Source organism: Salpingoeca rosetta, assembly GCF_000188695.1.
Source record: "Salpingoeca rosetta unplaced genomic scaffold supercont1.21, whole genome shotgun sequence".
NCBI lineage: Eukaryota > Choanoflagellata > Craspedida > Salpingoecidae > Salpingoeca > Salpingoeca rosetta.
In genome coordinates, this window is record NW_004754913.1 from 475871 (window position 1) to 492229 (window position 16359).

Below are 16359 nucleotides of genomic sequence, written 5' to 3' on the forward strand. Positions count from 1 at the left end.
CCAACAGCAGCCATGGCCAAGGGTAAGGGTAAGGGCTCCAAGAAGGGCGGCAAGATCAAGGTCAAGGTCAACCCGGCCGAAGAGAAGGCCAGGAAGCGTGAGCAGGCCCTCAAGGCAAAGAAGGCCATCGAGAACAAGATGTTCCCCGCTCGCCCCCGCGACTTCAGCATCGGCCAGGACATCCTGCCAAAGCGCGACCTCACCCGCTTTGTCAAGTGGCCCAAGTACGTGCGCCTCCAGCGCCAGGAGCGCGTGCTCATCAAGCGCCTCAAGGTCCCTCCTTCCATCAACCAGTTCACCCAGACGGTTGACAAGGCCACCGCCACCCAGCTCTTCAAGCTGCTCCAGAAGTACAAGCCAGAGGACAAGGCCCAGAAGAAGCAGCGTCTGCGCAAGCTCGCCGAGGAGAAGGCCGCCAAGGACACCGCCAACGTCGGCGACAAGCCCGTCGTCCTCAAGTACGGTCTCAACCACGTCACCGCTCTCATCGAGCAGCGCAAGGCCCGCCTCGTTGTCATCGCACACGACGTTGACCCCATTGAGGTGAGCACACGCCGGCCAACCCTGCACCCCAGATCAATGGCTGTTGAGTGACGTGCGTGGTTGTGTGTGGTTTGTGGTTCACTCTTGCATGTCTTTGATGGGTGCTGTGAAAACGTTGGCATCACTGGTGATGTGGCGTCCCTTGCTTGCCCTTGCATGTGGTCTGGTCTTGTTTTGGTAGCGCACCTGCTTTGTCTTTTATTTGATGGGCTCCAGTGCGTGTTCCAACCACAACCACCGCCATGCCACCATGCCCGTGCACGCACGCACCTTGCTGCGATTGTTGTTGTCGGTGCACCTTTCCTGCTCCTTTGCTTGTGTACTTCGACTCGTTGTGTTTGACCATCATCACACAGCGCCATGGCCTCCAGCACCACTTGCGCGGTGTCAGCGACGCTTTGTCGTTGCACGTGTGATGGTCTGCGATGGTTCTCCTTGGCTGCCGTTGTGCATGAATGGCTGGCTTTTTGAGGCAACTTGCCCCACGCGCAGCGTGGTGGCATGACCCTCACATTCTGATTTTTTCGGAATGAAAGCCATGTGGGGTTAGAAGCGGCTCTTTGTGTGCACTTGGTGCGCATGTGCGTGTGTCTGTGTCCATTTCGCCGGTGTTGGCGTGACTGGGAGATGTGTACTCGCTCGCTCGCCTGCTCGCGGGTTTGCAGTCACTTCCTCAGCACTCTTCCCCAACGCGGATGCCACAGGCACCACACTGCCCCCAGCGCCACATTGAGCGTCATGCTTCGATGATCCGTTTATATGAAGACAGTGGCCCACGCTCATGTCCACGTTGTGGTCACCAGCCATGTTTCCACCTGGACAGTTCACAAGTTCTCTTGTGTTGCTGCTCCTTTGTTGGTTCTGGCCTGACCTGTGGTCTGGGATTCGTTTCGGTTTTGTCCGTGGGGCTAGAAGACGTTTTGGATTGCAACTTGCGAGTGTGCTTGCTGGTTTATTGATCGGTTGGTTGGTTGGCTGCAAGTGGAAGGTGCCATGCCATGGCGCTTTGTGGGTTGCTTTGTGCAGCCTGCTGCCTTCCCCTTTGCTGTCCCCTCCATCCTCCAACACCCAGCAGCACATGTTGACCATTTGCATTTCCTGAGCGCTCTTGCACACAATGAGAGCAGCACATGGTTTTTTTCCTTCCAAAGAAAGGCCATGTGTTTGCCTTCTCGTTGTGTGCGAAGCGTTTGTTGATTGTTCATGCTGTGCATACGCACACATGGCAATCACCACTGTCAGCACGCACTCTTCTTGGCGTTCGCACTCTTTTCTCTCTCATGTGTCTCTTGCCATTACTGGCTTGAGTCAACAATCTTGAGTGAGATGCGGAAGCAAGTCTAGCTGTGGTGCTTTCTTCTTCGATGACCACTGTGTTACCCCACACTCATCCCTATGGTTTGTCTGACTCACTCCTTGTTTGCCACAGCTGGTTGTCTTCCTTCCCGCTCTCTGCCGCAAGCTCGACGTGCCATACTGCATCGTCAAGGTTTGTTTGTTGTTGATGCTGTTGGTGGTTATGGTGTGGCGGCGTTTCGACGCTGCGTGTGCTTTGTTGGAGGGGAAACGTTTGTCTTGAGCAAGTTAACGGCCGATCCAACGCACTCCGGCATGCACGTACGCGTGCACGCGCCACGCTTGCTGCTCGCATCTCATCCACCGAACCCCCCCCCCCACGCACGCACGCACGCACGCACAGGGCAAGTCGCGTCTTGGCCAGCTGGTGCACCACAAGAAGGCCACGTGCGTCGCCCTGACCGACGTCCGCCCCAAGGACGAGGAGGCTTTCCGCAAGCTCGTTGACACGCTCAACACGGGCTACAAGAACCGCTTCGACGAGATCCGCCGCAGCTGGGGTGGCCAGCAGCTCGGCCCCAAGACGGTGCACCGCCTGCGTGCCGCCGCCATCAAGAAGGAGCGCGCTGCCGCTGCCATCCGCATGTAAACCCTGCGACTCGCCGCGCCGGCTATTGCATCTCTTTCTCCTCTTTCTCCTCTTTCTCCTCTTCTACTTGCCAGTGTACACTCCGCTGCGTGGTGGTGTTGTTGTTGTTGTTGTTGTGCCATTTTCCTTGGTATCACAGTAAAACACGGCCACCCAAAGCGGTGTGGGGGCAAGCACAACCGAGTAAATGAAGTTGTCACACAACACGACCTCGTCGGTGCTGTGATGGAAATAGTTGAGCGGTTTGGTTGGTTGAGTTTGTTGTGGGTGCACCATTCGCACAGTGGCACGACTGGCGGCGATGTGGAGAATTTGGCGAAATCTTGAACCAATTATCGTCACCACAGCCCGCTCGAACGACAGACCACAAAAACAACTCCACACACACACACACACACACACTCTCTCTCTCTCTCACACACACACACACACGCACACACTCTCTCTTTCTCTCACTAACTCTCATACTCTCGCGTCTCACAGTCGCGGACCCGAGCATCTAGGGCATCACAAGCACAAACAAGAGCACCATGACGGAAATGTCGGACGATCTCGACATCTATGACGAGGAAGAACTGCTGGTGAGTTGAGCTGCTCAACGCGAGATGTGGGAAGGAAGAAGAACGCGATCATGCGTAAGAGAGTGAGGGAAGCGAGCTCAAAGCACGAGCACTGAGGGGACGGAAGCAAGTGGTTTGTGTTTTGTTTTGCTCGAATAGCACAAGCACATGAGCTTGTGTGTGTGTGCGTGCGTGCGTGTGTGCGTGTGAGTATATTACTTGCTTGTGTGGTTTGTGAAGTGCTTGCATTGCCTTGTGCGTGTTTTGTACTTGTCTCACACAAACTCCCGTCGTGGTGCACATGTTCCCTGGCTCGTTCGTTTCTCTTGCCTGACCACGCTACGATGCAACATGCCCAACACAGGGAACTGATCCTGGCGACACAGACAAGGCGGTTGACATTTACGCAAATGTGGAGCAGGCCCCATCCACCGCCGTGACGGCGTCCTCCAAAGAGGAAGGATCAGCAGCTGACACGGGCCGAAGCAAACGCAACGGTGCTGGTGCCGCGGACAATGGCGACGACAGCGACGTCGACGGCGATGTGGTCCCCTTCGAGCGGGTGCGAACCGGCAAAATTTCACAGGTACAGCTTTCTCACTTGTACGGCCCTGCTGTGATGTTGTCGTGAGCGTCCTTGGCTTGCTTGCAAAGCCGCAGCTGCGCTGTTGTTTGTTTGCTAGTGTTCTTGTGCTTGGTCGTGGTGATTGCATTTCGGCTCACTCACATGCACACAACCGCGCTGCTTGGTGCCGGTGATGGGTGTGGCTTAGCTCAAGTGGGAAGGCGCACGCTCTGTGTACGTGGGCAACCTGTGCTGGTGGACGACAGACAAGGACATTTACGATGCGTGCCGCAGGTGTAACGTCAACGACGTGGAGAGCATCGAGGTGTACGAGGACAGGCGCAACGGCAGATCAAAGGTGGGAGCCCTGCCTGCGTCCGTGAATGTGCGTGTGTGTACGTGTGTGTATGCATGTGCGTGTTCGTGTGTGTACGTGTGTGTGAGTGTGTGTTTGTTTGTTTGTATCTGTCTTATTGTCCATATTTGTGTGTGTGTGTGTGTTAGCGAGAGAAAGAGAGAGAGAGAGAAAGAGAGAGAGAGAGTGTGTGTGTGTGTGTTTGTTTGTTTCTGCTTATTGTCCATATTTGTGTGTGTGATGCTCATTTTTGCACAACGTGTTTTGGTTGGTGTCAACGGCTCCTGGTACCGTTGCCAATCATACACAAAGGGAACCATCTCCCCCCCCCCACTCTTCACTCACAACGCACACGCAATTCACGCACGCACGCACGCACGCACGTACGCACGAAACATCTGCATCGGTTTGATGTTAGGGCTTTGCCATTGTGTCGTGCAAGAACTCTGCCTCCTGCCACGTGCTGGAGCGCGAGCTGGTGAAGCAAGCCGTCGACGTGGATGCCTCTGGCACCCCAAAGTTCTTTGCCGCCACCCACTGCCCCAAAACTTCCATGGCCTCCTTCACCGCCAAATACGGGCTGGCTTCCTCGTTCCCGTCGTCCTCAAGCTCTGCACAGGTCCGCCCCCGCCCGCTGTTGTCTCCGTCGTGGTCGCTGTTGTCGCTGTTGTCGCTGTCGTTGGTATCATGGGTGTGGTCGTTGGTGCAAGCGTGTCGCTTTGTGCCACTGCCAATGGTGCTGTTTGTTGGCACCGCATGTTGAAGCTGTGGGTCTTTGGTTTGCATCAACCGCCTACCTCTCTGCTCCTGGTGCATGTGCAACAATCGCGGCAACTGTCATCGTTGTTGTAATTGTTGTTGCTGTTGTCGTATGCATGGTGTGGCGACTCAGCACGTGCGTGTGAATGTGCACCATGAAGCTGGTTGCTTGCCTGCGTGTTGCGCGGGAGTGCTTGTGTTTGTGGTCCCATCCCCGCGCCTCTTCTTTGTTTCGCCGGCATGAGTCACCACCACCTTTGGTTCAGCTGCACTGCACACCTGCATGCATTCAAGCATGCTCACGTGCGTCGGTGCCCCTCTCCCCCGCTCTCTCTCCCTTCCAGTTCCAAGCAACGTATGCCTGCGTTTCGCTCATCCAATTGTCTCTTCTTCCCTCGCCCCCTTTGCTCTGCGTTGTCTGCCGTCTGCCTTTTTTCGTGCACTACGCTGCGTGCTGTCCCTATGCACCACGCATATGCCGTTACCGCCACCGCCACCGCTGCTGCTGTCACTGCTTCGCGCGTGCACACGTGCTGCGCCTATCGACCTCTGTCTTGATTCATGGTGATTGTTGCGCCTTTTCCTTCCTGGTGCACCGTGCACGCGTGTCCCATGTTGCGTACGTTGTGTATGTATACATGCACATGCGTTTGTATGTGCGTGTGTGCGTGTGTGGTTTTGCTCGCTTTGCATATGTGTGTGTGTGTGTGCGCGTGTGTGTGGACAACTGCCTGGCCGTCCTGCTGCTCTCCATTACCGCCGCCGCCTCCGACAACGGCGACAACAACGACGACGATGATGATGATGATGACGACGGCTGCTGCCGCTGCTACTGCTTTTATCTCCACTGTCACTGTCACCGTCCCCTCGTCCTCCCATCTCCACCACCGCCGCTACGACCGCGACCGACATCAACCAACGAGCAGGGTGGTGCGTCGTCGTCATCATCGGGCGGCGGCGGGGGATCGGGTCGCGCGGGCCGCAGCAAGACCACCGCCGTCTCCAAGCCGCTCGTCGCCACCCCGCCACTCAGCATCACCCCTCAGCCAGTCAACATGCCAGGTATGTGTACATGTGTGTGTATTTGTGTGCATGTGCATGTGTGTGTGTGTGCATTGTTTCAAAGTCTTGTGTGATTGTGAGCTGTAGTCATGCGTGGTGTTGATCGTGTGTGCGCGATCCTTGGTGCATGGAACATTTGCAAATGCATGCCACATTCACCCTTAACGGCCATCGATACCCACCATCGATACCCACTACCACCACCACCACCATCACCCGTACTCTCACCAGGTGCCCCGCTGATGTCCACTGCGCCCGGCGTGCGTCCACTCGGGCAGCCGCATATGGGTGGCGGCGGCGGCGGCGGTGGGATGATGGGCCAGCAGCCACGCGGACCGCGGCAGGGTATGCACCCACACCAGCAGCAGCAACAGCACCTCCCCCACCAACAGCAGCCCGCACAGCAGCAGATGCGCATGCGCCCGCCAATGATGCAGCAACAGCCTCAGCCGCCGCAGCAGCAGATGGGCCAGATGGGCCATCAGATGGGCCAAATGGGCCAAATGGGTCAGATGGGTCAGATGGGCCAAATGCCTCAAATGGGGGGCATGCCTCAAATGAGTGGGATGGCGCAAATGGGCGGCGGCATGCAGATGCAGCAGCAGCCGATGCAGACCATGCAGCCGACGATGCAGCCCATGCAACAGCAGATGGGCGGTATGCAGGGTATGCAGATGCAGCCCATGCAACAGCAGCACCAGCAGCACCAGCAGCAGCAACAACCCCAGGGGTACGCTCAGCGTCTTTCTGTTTTTGTTGGATGTGCATGTGTGTGTGTGTGTGTGTGTGTGTGTGTGTGTGTGTGTGTGTGTGTGTGTGTGTGTGTGTGTGTGTGTGTTTGTGTGGTGCTTTTGGGGGTTTTTGGCTGGCATGTCTTTTACAACCGCGCTTCGTGCAATTTCGCCCTCATCTCATCCATTTTTATTCTCGTGTGCAGTGGGCAGTGGATGCAAGGCGGGGCCATGTGGAACAACACCATGCAGCCCATGGGTATGCAAGGTGGCATGGACTTCTCAGGTGTGCAGATGAACGTGTGTGCATGTGTATGTGCACGTGCATGTGCATGTGCATGTGTATGTGTATGTGTGTATGTATGTGTATGGTGTATGTGTATGTGTATGGTGTATGTGCATGTGTATGTGCATGTGCATTTGTACGTGTATGTGTATATATGTGCATGTGTATATCTGCAGGGTCATGTGGTGTGTTTTCGCGCATTCATTGGTTTGGCTACATGCATGTTCGTACTGCTTCCACCGGGACCCTGACACTCACCAACGAGCGCACGTTGCCCCATCTGCTGCATCTACAGGCCAAGGCTTTTCATCGGGGATGGGTATGGTCAACATGGACGGTAGGAGATGCACACACACACACACTCTCTCTCTCTCTCTCTCTGTTTGGTGGAATGTGGCTTCCAATGCGTGTGCAAGCCGCTTTCTGTACTTCCTCTCACACAATCACACGCCATCACACCCAACAACGCACACCATCACGTATCACCACCCACAACACCAACGTATCCATGCACCAACCAACACCTGCGCATTCCACCGCTGGGTACAGGTCGGGGCGTGGTGCGCGGTGACGATCGGCGGCGCGGTGCGGACCGCTCGGACCGACGCAGCGGCCGCGGTGACAGATACAAGGAACGCAAACGCGAGCACAGGTGCACTCATCGCCATCATTGTGGCGTGGTGGCTATCGTGGTTGTGGTGTTCGTGGCTTGTGCTCGTCGGTGGTCGCTGGTGTGTGCAGATTGACTGTGTCCTCGTTCTTCTTGTCCTCGCTCGACACACAACACCTGCCATGCAACACTTCCATTCATTTCGCACTTACCACACATCACACACACACTCACACACACACACTCACACACACACACACACACCACACACACACACACACACACACACACACACACACACACACACACACACACACACACACACACACACACACACACACACACACACACACACACACACACACACACACACACACACACACACACACACAGTGAGGACCGCCATGCTGGCAAGCGCTCTCGCTCCCGACGATGAGCAGGAGATGTTGCAGTCCATGCCATCCCCAGCTGCCATCATTGTGTGTGCATGCGCTTGAATGTTTGGTTATGCGTGACCTTGTTTCCTCGCATGCGCATACTGTGTGTGTGTGTGTGCGCGTATTCGCTTCTCTCCACTTGTTGCTTTGGTTCAAGTGAATACATGACATGACATGACCCGCTGGTTTGTGTGGAAGATAACAAAGCTGTGGTGTGAATGGTAGCCGTTGGCTCGCGTGGGTTGTACATGCATGTAATTTGCGGCTGGCAAAATGACTAACGTAACAAATCAGCACATGGGTACACACACATACACACACACACACACACACACACACACACACACACACACACACACACACACACACACACACACACACACACACACACACACACACACACACACACACACACACCGTTCGCATGATAGCCAGCTCACGCGCTCGTACGACACTCAAACACAAACACAAACGCAAAAGGAGAAGTAACACGCTGTGACTGTCACAATAACATCACCCACACTCAGCACATGGCTACATGCACGGCACTGACCAGAGGTACAGCCAAGCAAAGTCAACCGCGATGATGTGGGGAGGAGCGCGGTGGTCCTACGAAGGCGGCTTTGCACGCTGGCCGGCCGGAGTAAAGTTCTCGTAAGCCGAGATGCTTGTGGATTCAGGCAAGGGGCCCTCGTCATCATCATCATCACCATCGTCATCGTCGTCATTACCGCCCGCGGTGGCAGGCTTGTCTTCCTTAGGCGGGGCGGCCTGCTGTCCGAAGCGAGGAGAGAAGTTCTCGTATGGGCGAACCTCGTCCCCTTGGTCTTCATCGCCGCTGCTGTCACTGTCGCTTGGTGGCGGGGACGACTGGGATCCTTTGCTCTTGCGACGCAGCTTCTCTTCCTTCTTGGCCTGCTTCTTGGCTTCCTTCTCGGCCTTCTTTGCCGCCTTCTTCGCCTCCTTTTCAGCCTTCTTGCGCTCCTTCTCCAGCTTCTTGCGCTCGGCCTCGGCAGCCTTCTCCTCGGGCGTCAGTCCCATTGTTGTTCGCTGTTGTTTGCTGTGGTTCTGGGTAATTGGTGGTTCGTGCGAGGCAACAGCAATGAAGAGGCACGCGTGTGTATGTGTGTGTGTGTGTGCGTCTTGGACAAGAAAGGAAGCGGGGGTGCTGTAGCGGCTGGGGAGTTTGCTGATCCAATCGAGAGCGAGCAAAGGCGGTGGTGGTGGAAACACAAACAAGGAGGAAAGTGTGGCAGAGCAAAAGCAAGCAGTCAACACAGCCTTTGACGAATGTTGGTGAGAATTCTTCGTTAAGTTTCTACAACCACATCTCGCACACAAGCAGCCAGCATGAGCGGCGCACGATTTGGACTGCACAACCTGCAGAAGGCTGCTGGGGCCACCAAACAGGTGTGTGTGTGCGTGCGTGTGTGTTGTGTGTGTGCTGTGTGGTAGCAAAGGGGACATTAGAATAGTGTGCTGTGCTGTGCTGTGCTGTGCTGTGCTGTGTGTTGTGCTGTGTTCTTGTTCTTCTTGTTCTTCTTGTTCTTCTTGTTCTTCTTGTTCTTCTTGTTCTGCTTCTTGTTCTTCTTGTTCTTGCTTCTTGTTCTTCTTGTTCTTGTTCTGCTTCTCCTTTATGCGTCTCACACGGGAGGCGGTAATTGGCGCACTGGGTATTCATCCATCGCAGGCAATCCGTGCTGGCCGCGGGCGGTCGTCGCGGCGCGGCAAGACAGCGGGAAAAGGCCACAAGGGTGCTGGCCAGCACGCGAGTGGACGTGCACGTCTCCTCTTTGCGGGTGGTCAAACACCGTTCTACCGAACCCAGCCCAAGCACGGCTTTCACAACCCGTGAGTTGCATAGATGTGTTGGAGTGTGAGAGAGTGTGTGTAGATGTTTGTGTGAGTGTGTGAGAGAGTGTGTCGGTGTGTGTCGGTGTGTGTCGGTGTAGGTGTGAGTGTAGGTGAGTGTAGGTGTGTAGTTGTGTGTGAGTATGTGAGTGTTCATGGGTTCGTTTGTGCGTGCACTCGTGAACACCATGAAGGGCCTGCTTCGCGAGCTTTGCCTCATCTGCTCACGCACCACCTTCATGACAATGTACTTGCTTTGTTGTCACGTCGCCTCGGCTGCCTGCGCAGCCATTCCAAGGAGTATGACACGGTGAACCTAGATGATATCAGTCGCGTGCTCAAGGCGGGCAGGCTTGACCCTTCACAGACCATCACCATGAAGCATCTCATGGATGCCGGTGTTGTGGGCCGTCAAGTGAAGCATGGTGTGAAGCTCCTTGGCAGGGTACGTGTATTGGTGCGCTTGCACCCGCAAGCATACACCACCATGCCCACGTGCGTGATTGTGACCGCACTGTAACACCTGCGACTGTTGCTGCTATGGCTACTGCAGCTGTGACTGCTGCCACGAAATTGACTGTTACCGCTGCGCGTGTTTGCTCACGCTCGTGCTGCACTGCGCGCGTGCAGGGGAAGGAGAGGTTCTCAGATCCAATCAGCATCGAAGTCAGCAGGGCATCAAAGTGCGTGGTGACCATCGTGCGAGATGACAGTGCCTGAGCGAAGGGCGGGGGATGACAAGACCTGTGGAATGAAGGAGGAGCTACAATGTCATCGCCTTCCGCAGCCAGCACATGCACACATACACACACAGAGATGCGAACACTTGCCATGGATGCATCCAGCAGCTGTCATACACTGCATGTTGTCTCCCCTTTCTCCACTCATTGTGTGTGTGTGTGTCTATGTGTGTGTGTGTGTGCGTGCGTGTGTGTCGTCATCACCACGACGGTTGGTTGCAGGTCGGCCATTGGCGCCATTGAGGAGGCGGGCGGCTCCATCACAACCGTCTACTTCAACCAGCGCACGCTCCTGGCACACCTCAAGGTGGGCTGGTGCTGTTGTGCCCATCGCGGGTTTGTGCACAAGTGTATGTGTGTTTGTGTTGGAATGGCACAATGCTTTGCTGCACGTATGTATCATTATTGTCGCTGTCAGCACTCACATGCTTCTGGCGTGTGTGTGTGTGTGTGTGTGTGCGTGCGTGCGTGCGTTCGTGTGTGTGTGTGCATGTGCATGTGTGTGGATATGTACAGCCACATCGCGTGTCTCGTCCACAGGCACAGGCACGGCCGCGGGGCGCAGATCTCGAGTACTACTCAAACCCGGACAACCGCGGGTACGGCAGCGATGGTGATGGTGATGGCGGTGATGGTGGTGAGGTCCATGTAGGGTGGAGTGCACGCCAGGGCTGTGATTGATGGGGACGTGTGAGTACATCGTCCGTGAACGTGCAGCTGTGGGCGTAACTGTGGCCATGGACGCATTGTGTGTTGATTGCTCGACACCCTCGCTAACAGTTGGACGTGCGGTTCTGTTTGTGTTTGTGTGTGCAGGTATTTGGCCAAACAGAAACAGAAGGAGCAGAGCATGGAGGAGGTGGATTGATCGTCCAACCATCAGTGCTGATGTGATGTGATGTGATGTGATGTGATGTGATGTGATGTGATGTGATGGTGTTTGGGGAGATGGAGGCACCATGTACGGTTTGTCTTATCCTTTGTCCTCAAATAGATAGGCAGTGTGGTGATGTGTGTGTGTGTGGTTTGTGCTCCAAAATGTAAACCATTCCCTGACCATGAGACAACACGACCGCAGCACCACACACAAAGAAGCACATGCAAAGGGTGCTCTTCTGATCAATACGAGGAGGTTGTTGTACCAGCGTCGTTGGGGTGCGTTTAATCCACATCGAAACATCGAAACAAACGACGCGACTCGACTGCACAGGCGAATTGTAACGTAAATCACAACGTGTCGCACACATCCCACCACCACCTGAATGTGTACACCAGCAATACCCCAATACCAGCAACATCGCGCGTCAACGCCACGTCTTGAACACCAGCACCAACGACCACGATCACACTGATGGTGATGATGATGATGACCAAGCAATACCATCAGTCCTCCAACAGGCCTTCCTCGTACTCTGCAATGATGTCTTGCAGATCCTGGATGTAGTGCTGGATCTGCCAGTTGCATGCACCGCACAACGCAAACAGCAGAGGGGCGTGCATGTGTGTGAGTGTGAGAGAGAGAGAGTGTGTGTTAGTGTGTGTGTGTATGTGTGCGTGTCCGCGCGCTCGTGGAAGTACATGCAGACAACAAGGAGAAGGTGGCTGTGCACACACACACACACACACACACACACACACTTTTTCGAGCTGCTGTGTGGGCGTGGCCTCTGTCGTGTTGAGTTTTGCTTTCCTCTGGATGAGCATGAACAGGTTGTTCGTTGCCCTGGCGTATGTGTGTATGCGTGGAGGTGTTATGAAGCGAATGAAACAAAAGGAGGAATTCAGCATATCTTGGCTGTGCACGGAGACTGAAGCTTCACACACACACACACACACACACACACACACACACACACACACACACACACACACACACACACACACACACGTACAGCTTGATTTGTCCGAGGAGGAGTGTTCGCTTTGACGCCGCGTTTTGCACCTGAGTAAACTGGTTTTCCCAATACAGCTTCTCTGTTTGTGCTTTCTCCTTCTCGACTTGCAACACAGACAGCTGCACAATGGAACGCAGACGTACGTGTGTGTGTGTGTGCGTGGTGGAAAAGGATGTGAGTTGGCAGGGGGTCAAGTAGTTCCAGACAACGCTCCGGGAAGGAAGTCAGGGCATACAACTGCTCGTTCACGCACTCGCACTGTCGCACTCGCACTCATTCATTCGTTCACTCACTCAGTCGCACACATACAAATACACAAACACCCTCCCCCCCTCTCTTTCAAGCACTCGTGGGCGTGGTGGTGCCACCTTGTTGTTGCACTTGAGGATGTGGACGCGGTTTTCTTCGCGGAACACAGCCGCCTCCTGCTTCAGCTTGTCCATCAACGCCTGGTTCTCGCGCTCCCGCTCCCGCAGATCCTGTGTTCCCAATGAAACACGTGCGCGTAAGGCAAGGGGTCGGGTTGGTGAGGCGGGTGAGGAGAAGCATTCAGACATAGTGTGTGGAGGGGGTGGCACGGCAAGAATACACAAAGTGCGTCCCGCAGACGTCCAGACACAGGGCCATACACATGTGCAGCAGACGCACGCTTACACACACACACACACACACACACACACACACACACACACACACGCTTACACACACAGACACACACACAGACACACACACATGCATGCACAGACCTTGTTTGTGGCGATGAGTGTGGCGTGCCGGTCAATGAGTTCAGAGATCTCTGCAAACTCGCCCGACTTGGTGAGCACCTGCTTGAGGAAGTCCTCAAACTTCTGGTAGCGGGCGATAATCTCCTTTTGTCGCTGTTTTGTGTCCTTGAGCGTGTGCAGCTGCTCTGTCAACGATGCAATCTCGTGCTCGCGCTGATCAGCAACCTCGCTCTCCTCCTGGGCCTTGCGCTCGGCACGCTCGCGTCGCGCGTCGTTCTCCTTCAGGAACCGGTCAAACTTGAGCAGGTTCTCCTGCAGCTGGTACTCCTTGCGCTCTAGCTCCGCTCGCCTCTGCTTCAGGCTTTCCATGCGCAGTCGAAAGTCTTCCTTCTGTGCCTCCAATGCATCTTCCACCTCGGCCAACTCTTTCTTCTTCTCAAGCAGCTCCGTTGCCGGCGTGGTTTGCTTCAGCACATCCTCCGGCATCTGTCTGAGCGCGCATGGGGTGTGCGCGCGGGTGCGCGAATGAATGTGAGTGTGTGTGTGTGTGCGAGAGAGAGTGAAAGTGAGTGAGCGAGTGTGTGAGTGTGTGTGCGAGAGAGAGTGTGTGCGAGAGAGTGTGTGTGTGCGAGAGAGAGTGTGTGCGAGAGAGTGTGTGTGTGCGAGAGAGAGTGAGCGAATGTGTGCGACGCATGACAGTCGGCAAAGCGATAACATCCCAAGCGTGCATCATGACATTGCCACTGGTGCTTTGCAGAACACTCAGTCGTTCATGCACACACACACAGACACACACAGACACACACAGACACACACACACACACAGACACACAGACACACAGACACACAGACAAACAAGCAACTTACTTGATGAGCTTCTTCTCGACATTTTGGCGGAAGTAGTCGCGCAGGCTCACATCGCTCTTGATCTTCACCTTCCTCTTCGCCTTGCCCGACATGGCTGCTGGTGTTGGTGGTGGTGTTGGTCCTGGCTGCTGGCGAGTCGTCGTATCTAAGGCGAGTATACAACACCACAAATTAATGAATCAACTGTGGCGCCGCCAAATTCAAAATGCAGTGTGTGTGTGTGTGTGTGTGTGTGTGTGTGTGTGTGTGTGTGTGTGTGTGTGTGTGTGTGTGTGTGTGTGTGTGTGTGTGTGTGTGTGTGTGTGTGTGTGTGTGTGTGTGTGTGTGTGTGCGCGCGTGCGTGCGTGCGTGTGTGTGCACTCACACAGCAACTCAGCAAACCGCATCACAGCAGTTGCTGCAGGAACGCCATCTTTGCGACATGTTGTTGTATCTCAAACGCACGACGGGGCAGATTGCGCTGCGCACTTGCATCCCAAAACAAAAGGGTGATGGAAAAGAAAAAGGGTGCATTAAAGAACCAAGAACCAAGAACCAAGAACAAAAACGCAACACACACACACACACACACACACACACACACAGTTCGGCTAAACGTGAAGCAATTGCAACAGACACAGATGGACTCAGACAAACACGTAGGCGATTATGTTGTTGGGGGCCGCGTTGCGACGTATGTGAAGTACTTGAGAGCGTGCAGGGTGGCGGTGGCGCACGTGTCTGGCAGCGGAAGGAACTGTGTATGTGTGTGTGTGTGAGAGAGTGAGCGTGAGCGTGAGCGTATGCGTGTGCGAGATGATCCCACAACCGCTACCCCCATAGATCCCAGCCACATAATACCCCAAACAAGACCAATCCACCCCCACAGCACAGGAGGGCATGTGGCAGGCGTCACCTTTGCGCGGCCATCGGCGCCGATGTACACGGCGTATGTTCCCACGCGCGCAAGCGTCATCTTTGTTAAGTCCACACTGAATTCGGCAGCAAAGTGTTTTTCCAACGCACGCAGCAGTGCAGTGTCATCATCGCCACCAGCCAACCTGCCACCGCAACGACGACACTCGGCTGTGTGAGTGAAGACGTGAAGCAATGTTGATGCAGGGTGGGAGTGCGAGTTTTGTTGTTTTGTGCACACGCACGCACAAGCGCACGTGTGCACCTCCACTTGTGCTGGGGCAGGCCATGCCGAGGATATGTGAGCGTGGATAAGGTCACGGTTGGCAATGGCAGCGATAGGGAACGTACCGCTCCTGCAGGGCCCGGATGGAGGCGGGGTCGACGCTGTATGATATCGTCTGCAGCGACCCGTCGCCCTGATGGCACAACAACACAGCGGTGGCGGTGGTGGTGATGGTGGTGGTGATGATGGTGATACAGAAAGGAGCAACACCCAGGAGGAGCACACTTATCGGCGGGGGAGGGGCAAGGGGCATTATCCATCCACTCGTTTGACGACGTCAACGTGGTGAAGCAAACTGAACAAACGCGCAGGCTCGCATGCACCGGATCAAAAACTCACCGGCACGCCGTACTGCAGAGTCAGGGGTCGCTGCGCCAGCGCCTTGTCTGTTGCAGCTGCAACACACACACACACATACACACACACACACACACAACCGCAAACAATTGAGTTCATGCACATTACTTCAACACACCACGCCACGCCGGAACAGCGCCGGCGACGACGACAACTGTGATGCACGTGCTGTGTCCAACCTGGTGCAGCCCACTCGGTTGCAATCCACGCCATGTCCTGGGGCGTCAGTGCCATCGGCGTCACGGCGCAGTCAAACGTCTCCTGCACACGCAAGCAGCAGTATACACACCGAGTTCACGAGTGTAAGCAGGGGAAGGAAGCAAAGTGGCTGGAAAGGTAAGACAGTGAGGTTAGGAGGGAGGTAGAAGGCACAATTAGACAAGCACACACGTGCACAGACAGACAGACAGACAGACAGACAGACAGACAGACAGACAGACAGACAGACAGACAGACAGACAGACAGACACACACACACACACACACACACACACACACACACACACACGTGGCCCGACCTCGAGCCAGTGGAGGATGGTTCGGGCGAGCGCCGCTGATGCTTTGACGAGGACGAGGGGCAGGTGTGCAAACGGCGCCCGGACACGTTCCACCTTTGCCAGCTGCCCAATGCCGACGGAGCACAGGACCATTCGTCCAGCAAGGGAGGACTTGCCGCCGGCCTGTTGACGCGTGATGGCGATGGACAGCGCAGTGGCGTCATCATCGCACCCGCGCAGCAGCTGCATGCATGTGGTGCAATGTGGGATGGGGCATAAGCGCAACTTGGCCGAGGCATGCACGCAATGCGGTGATGCAATCAGCAAGCGAGTAGGCTTACAGACAGGCAGACAGGCACACACACACACACACACACACACACACACACACACA

At 55.3% G+C, this 16359-nt stretch overlaps 6 protein-coding genes across 6 annotated transcripts in view; 3 read left to right on the top strand and 3 right to left on the bottom strand.

The window, feature by feature from the left end:
* The window catches only part of PTSG_08109 (ribosomal protein L7A), a 2829-nt gene extending 127 nt beyond the window's left edge, over nucleotides 1–2702 (top strand). The window contains exons 1-3 of the mRNA XM_004991072.1: nucleotides 1–543; nucleotides 1973–2032; nucleotides 2243–2702. The exon at nucleotides 1–543 is cut by the window's left edge and continues 127 nt beyond it. Of these exons, the coding sequence (XP_004991129.1) occupies nucleotides 13–543; nucleotides 1973–2032; nucleotides 2243–2488 (837 nt within the window). The 5' untranslated portion in view covers nucleotides 1–12 and the 3' untranslated portion in view covers nucleotides 2489–2702. The remainder of the gene's footprint in view (nucleotides 544–1972; nucleotides 2033–2242) is intronic.
* A 129-nt stretch (nucleotides 2703–2831) lies between these two features.
* PTSG_08110 (uncharacterized protein) lies at nucleotides 2832–8031 on the top strand. Its single transcript, XM_004991073.1, has 10 exons — nucleotides 2832–3069; nucleotides 3413–3634; nucleotides 3822–3971; nucleotides 4387–4587; nucleotides 5654–5789; nucleotides 6021–6519; nucleotides 6727–6806; nucleotides 7102–7143; nucleotides 7356–7458; nucleotides 7810–8031. The coding sequence occupies exons 1-10, from the start codon at nucleotides 3019–3021 to the stop codon at nucleotides 7850–7852; spliced, it is 1527 nt and encodes a 508-aa protein (XP_004991130.1). The 5' UTR covers nucleotides 2832–3018; the 3' UTR covers nucleotides 7853–8031.
* A 431-nt stretch (nucleotides 8032–8462) lies between these two features.
* Nucleotides 8463–8894, bottom strand: PTSG_08111 (uncharacterized protein; the record flags this gene model as incomplete). The annotated part of the gene is made up of 1 exon (XM_004991074.1): nucleotides 8463–8894. The coding sequence occupies one exon, from the start codon at nucleotides 8892–8894 to the stop codon at nucleotides 8463–8465; it is 432 nt and encodes a 143-aa protein (XP_004991131.1).
* A 273-nt stretch (nucleotides 8895–9167) lies between these two features.
* On the top strand, nucleotides 9168–11359 carry PTSG_08112 (uncharacterized protein). Its single transcript, XM_004991075.1, has 7 exons — nucleotides 9168–9263; nucleotides 9544–9704; nucleotides 9993–10149; nucleotides 10335–10387; nucleotides 10667–10751; nucleotides 10961–11043; nucleotides 11261–11359. Exons 1-7 carry the CDS (start codon nucleotides 9204–9206, stop codon nucleotides 11310–11312), a joined length of 651 nt encoding a protein of 216 aa, XP_004991132.1. The 5' UTR covers nucleotides 9168–9203; the 3' UTR covers nucleotides 11313–11359.
* Nucleotides 11360–11579: 220 nt separating this feature from the next.
* PTSG_08113 (uncharacterized protein) lies at nucleotides 11580–14094 on the bottom strand. Its single transcript, XM_004991076.1, has 6 exons — nucleotides 13932–14094; nucleotides 13086–13554; nucleotides 12708–12818; nucleotides 12337–12458; nucleotides 12083–12167; nucleotides 11580–11896 (listed from the first exon to the last, which is right to left on the bottom strand). The coding sequence occupies exons 1-6, from the start codon at nucleotides 14021–14023 to the stop codon at nucleotides 11828–11830; spliced, it is 948 nt and encodes a 315-aa protein (XP_004991133.1). The 5' UTR covers nucleotides 14024–14094; the 3' UTR covers nucleotides 11580–11827.
* Nucleotides 14095–14482: 388 nt separating this feature from the next.
* On the bottom strand, nucleotides 14483–16214 carry PTSG_08114 (uncharacterized protein; the record flags this gene model as incomplete). The annotated part of the gene is made up of 6 exons (XM_004991077.1): nucleotides 14483–14667; nucleotides 14827–14971; nucleotides 15177–15244; nucleotides 15451–15506; nucleotides 15648–15729; nucleotides 15987–16214. 6 exons carry the CDS (start codon nucleotides 16212–16214, stop codon nucleotides 14578–14580), a joined length of 669 nt encoding a protein of 222 aa, XP_004991134.1. The 3' UTR covers nucleotides 14483–14577.
* Nucleotides 16215–16359: the final 145 nt, after the last annotated feature.

Coding starts and splice junctions, on each gene's coding strand:
- PTSG_08110 (XM_004991073.1), top strand. CDS start 3,019: ATGACGGAAATGTCGGACGATCTCGACATCTATGACGAGGAAGAACTG. Junction 4,588..5,653: donor CGTCCTCAAGCTCTGCACAG/GTCCGCCCCCGC, acceptor ACCAACGAGCAG/GGTGGTGCGTCGTCGTCATC. Junction 7,459..7,809: donor GAACGCAAACGCGAGCACAG/GTGCACTCATCG, acceptor ACACACACACAG/TGAGGACCGCCATGCTGGCA.
- PTSG_08112 (XM_004991075.1), top strand. CDS start 9,204: ATGAGCGGCGCACGATTTGGACTGCACAACCTGCAGAAGGCTGCTGGG. Junction 9,264..9,543: donor CTGCTGGGGCCACCAAACAG/GTGTGTGTGTGC, acceptor CATCCATCGCAG/GCAATCCGTGCTGGCCGCGG. Junction 9,705..9,992: donor AAGCACGGCTTTCACAACCC/GTGAGTTGCATA, acceptor CTGCCTGCGCAG/CCATTCCAAGGAGTATGACA.
- PTSG_08113 (XM_004991076.1), bottom strand. CDS start 14,023: ATGTCGGGCAAGGCGAAGAGGAAGGTGAAGATCAAGAGCGATGTGAGC. Junction 13,555..13,931: donor GTCGAGAAGAAGCTCATCAA/GTAAGTTGCTTG, acceptor ATGCGCGCTCAG/ACAGATGCCGGAGGATGTGC. Junction 12,168..12,336: donor CTCCTCGGACAAATCAAGCT/GTACGTGTGTGT, acceptor CACATACGCCAG/GGCAACGAACAACCTGTTCA.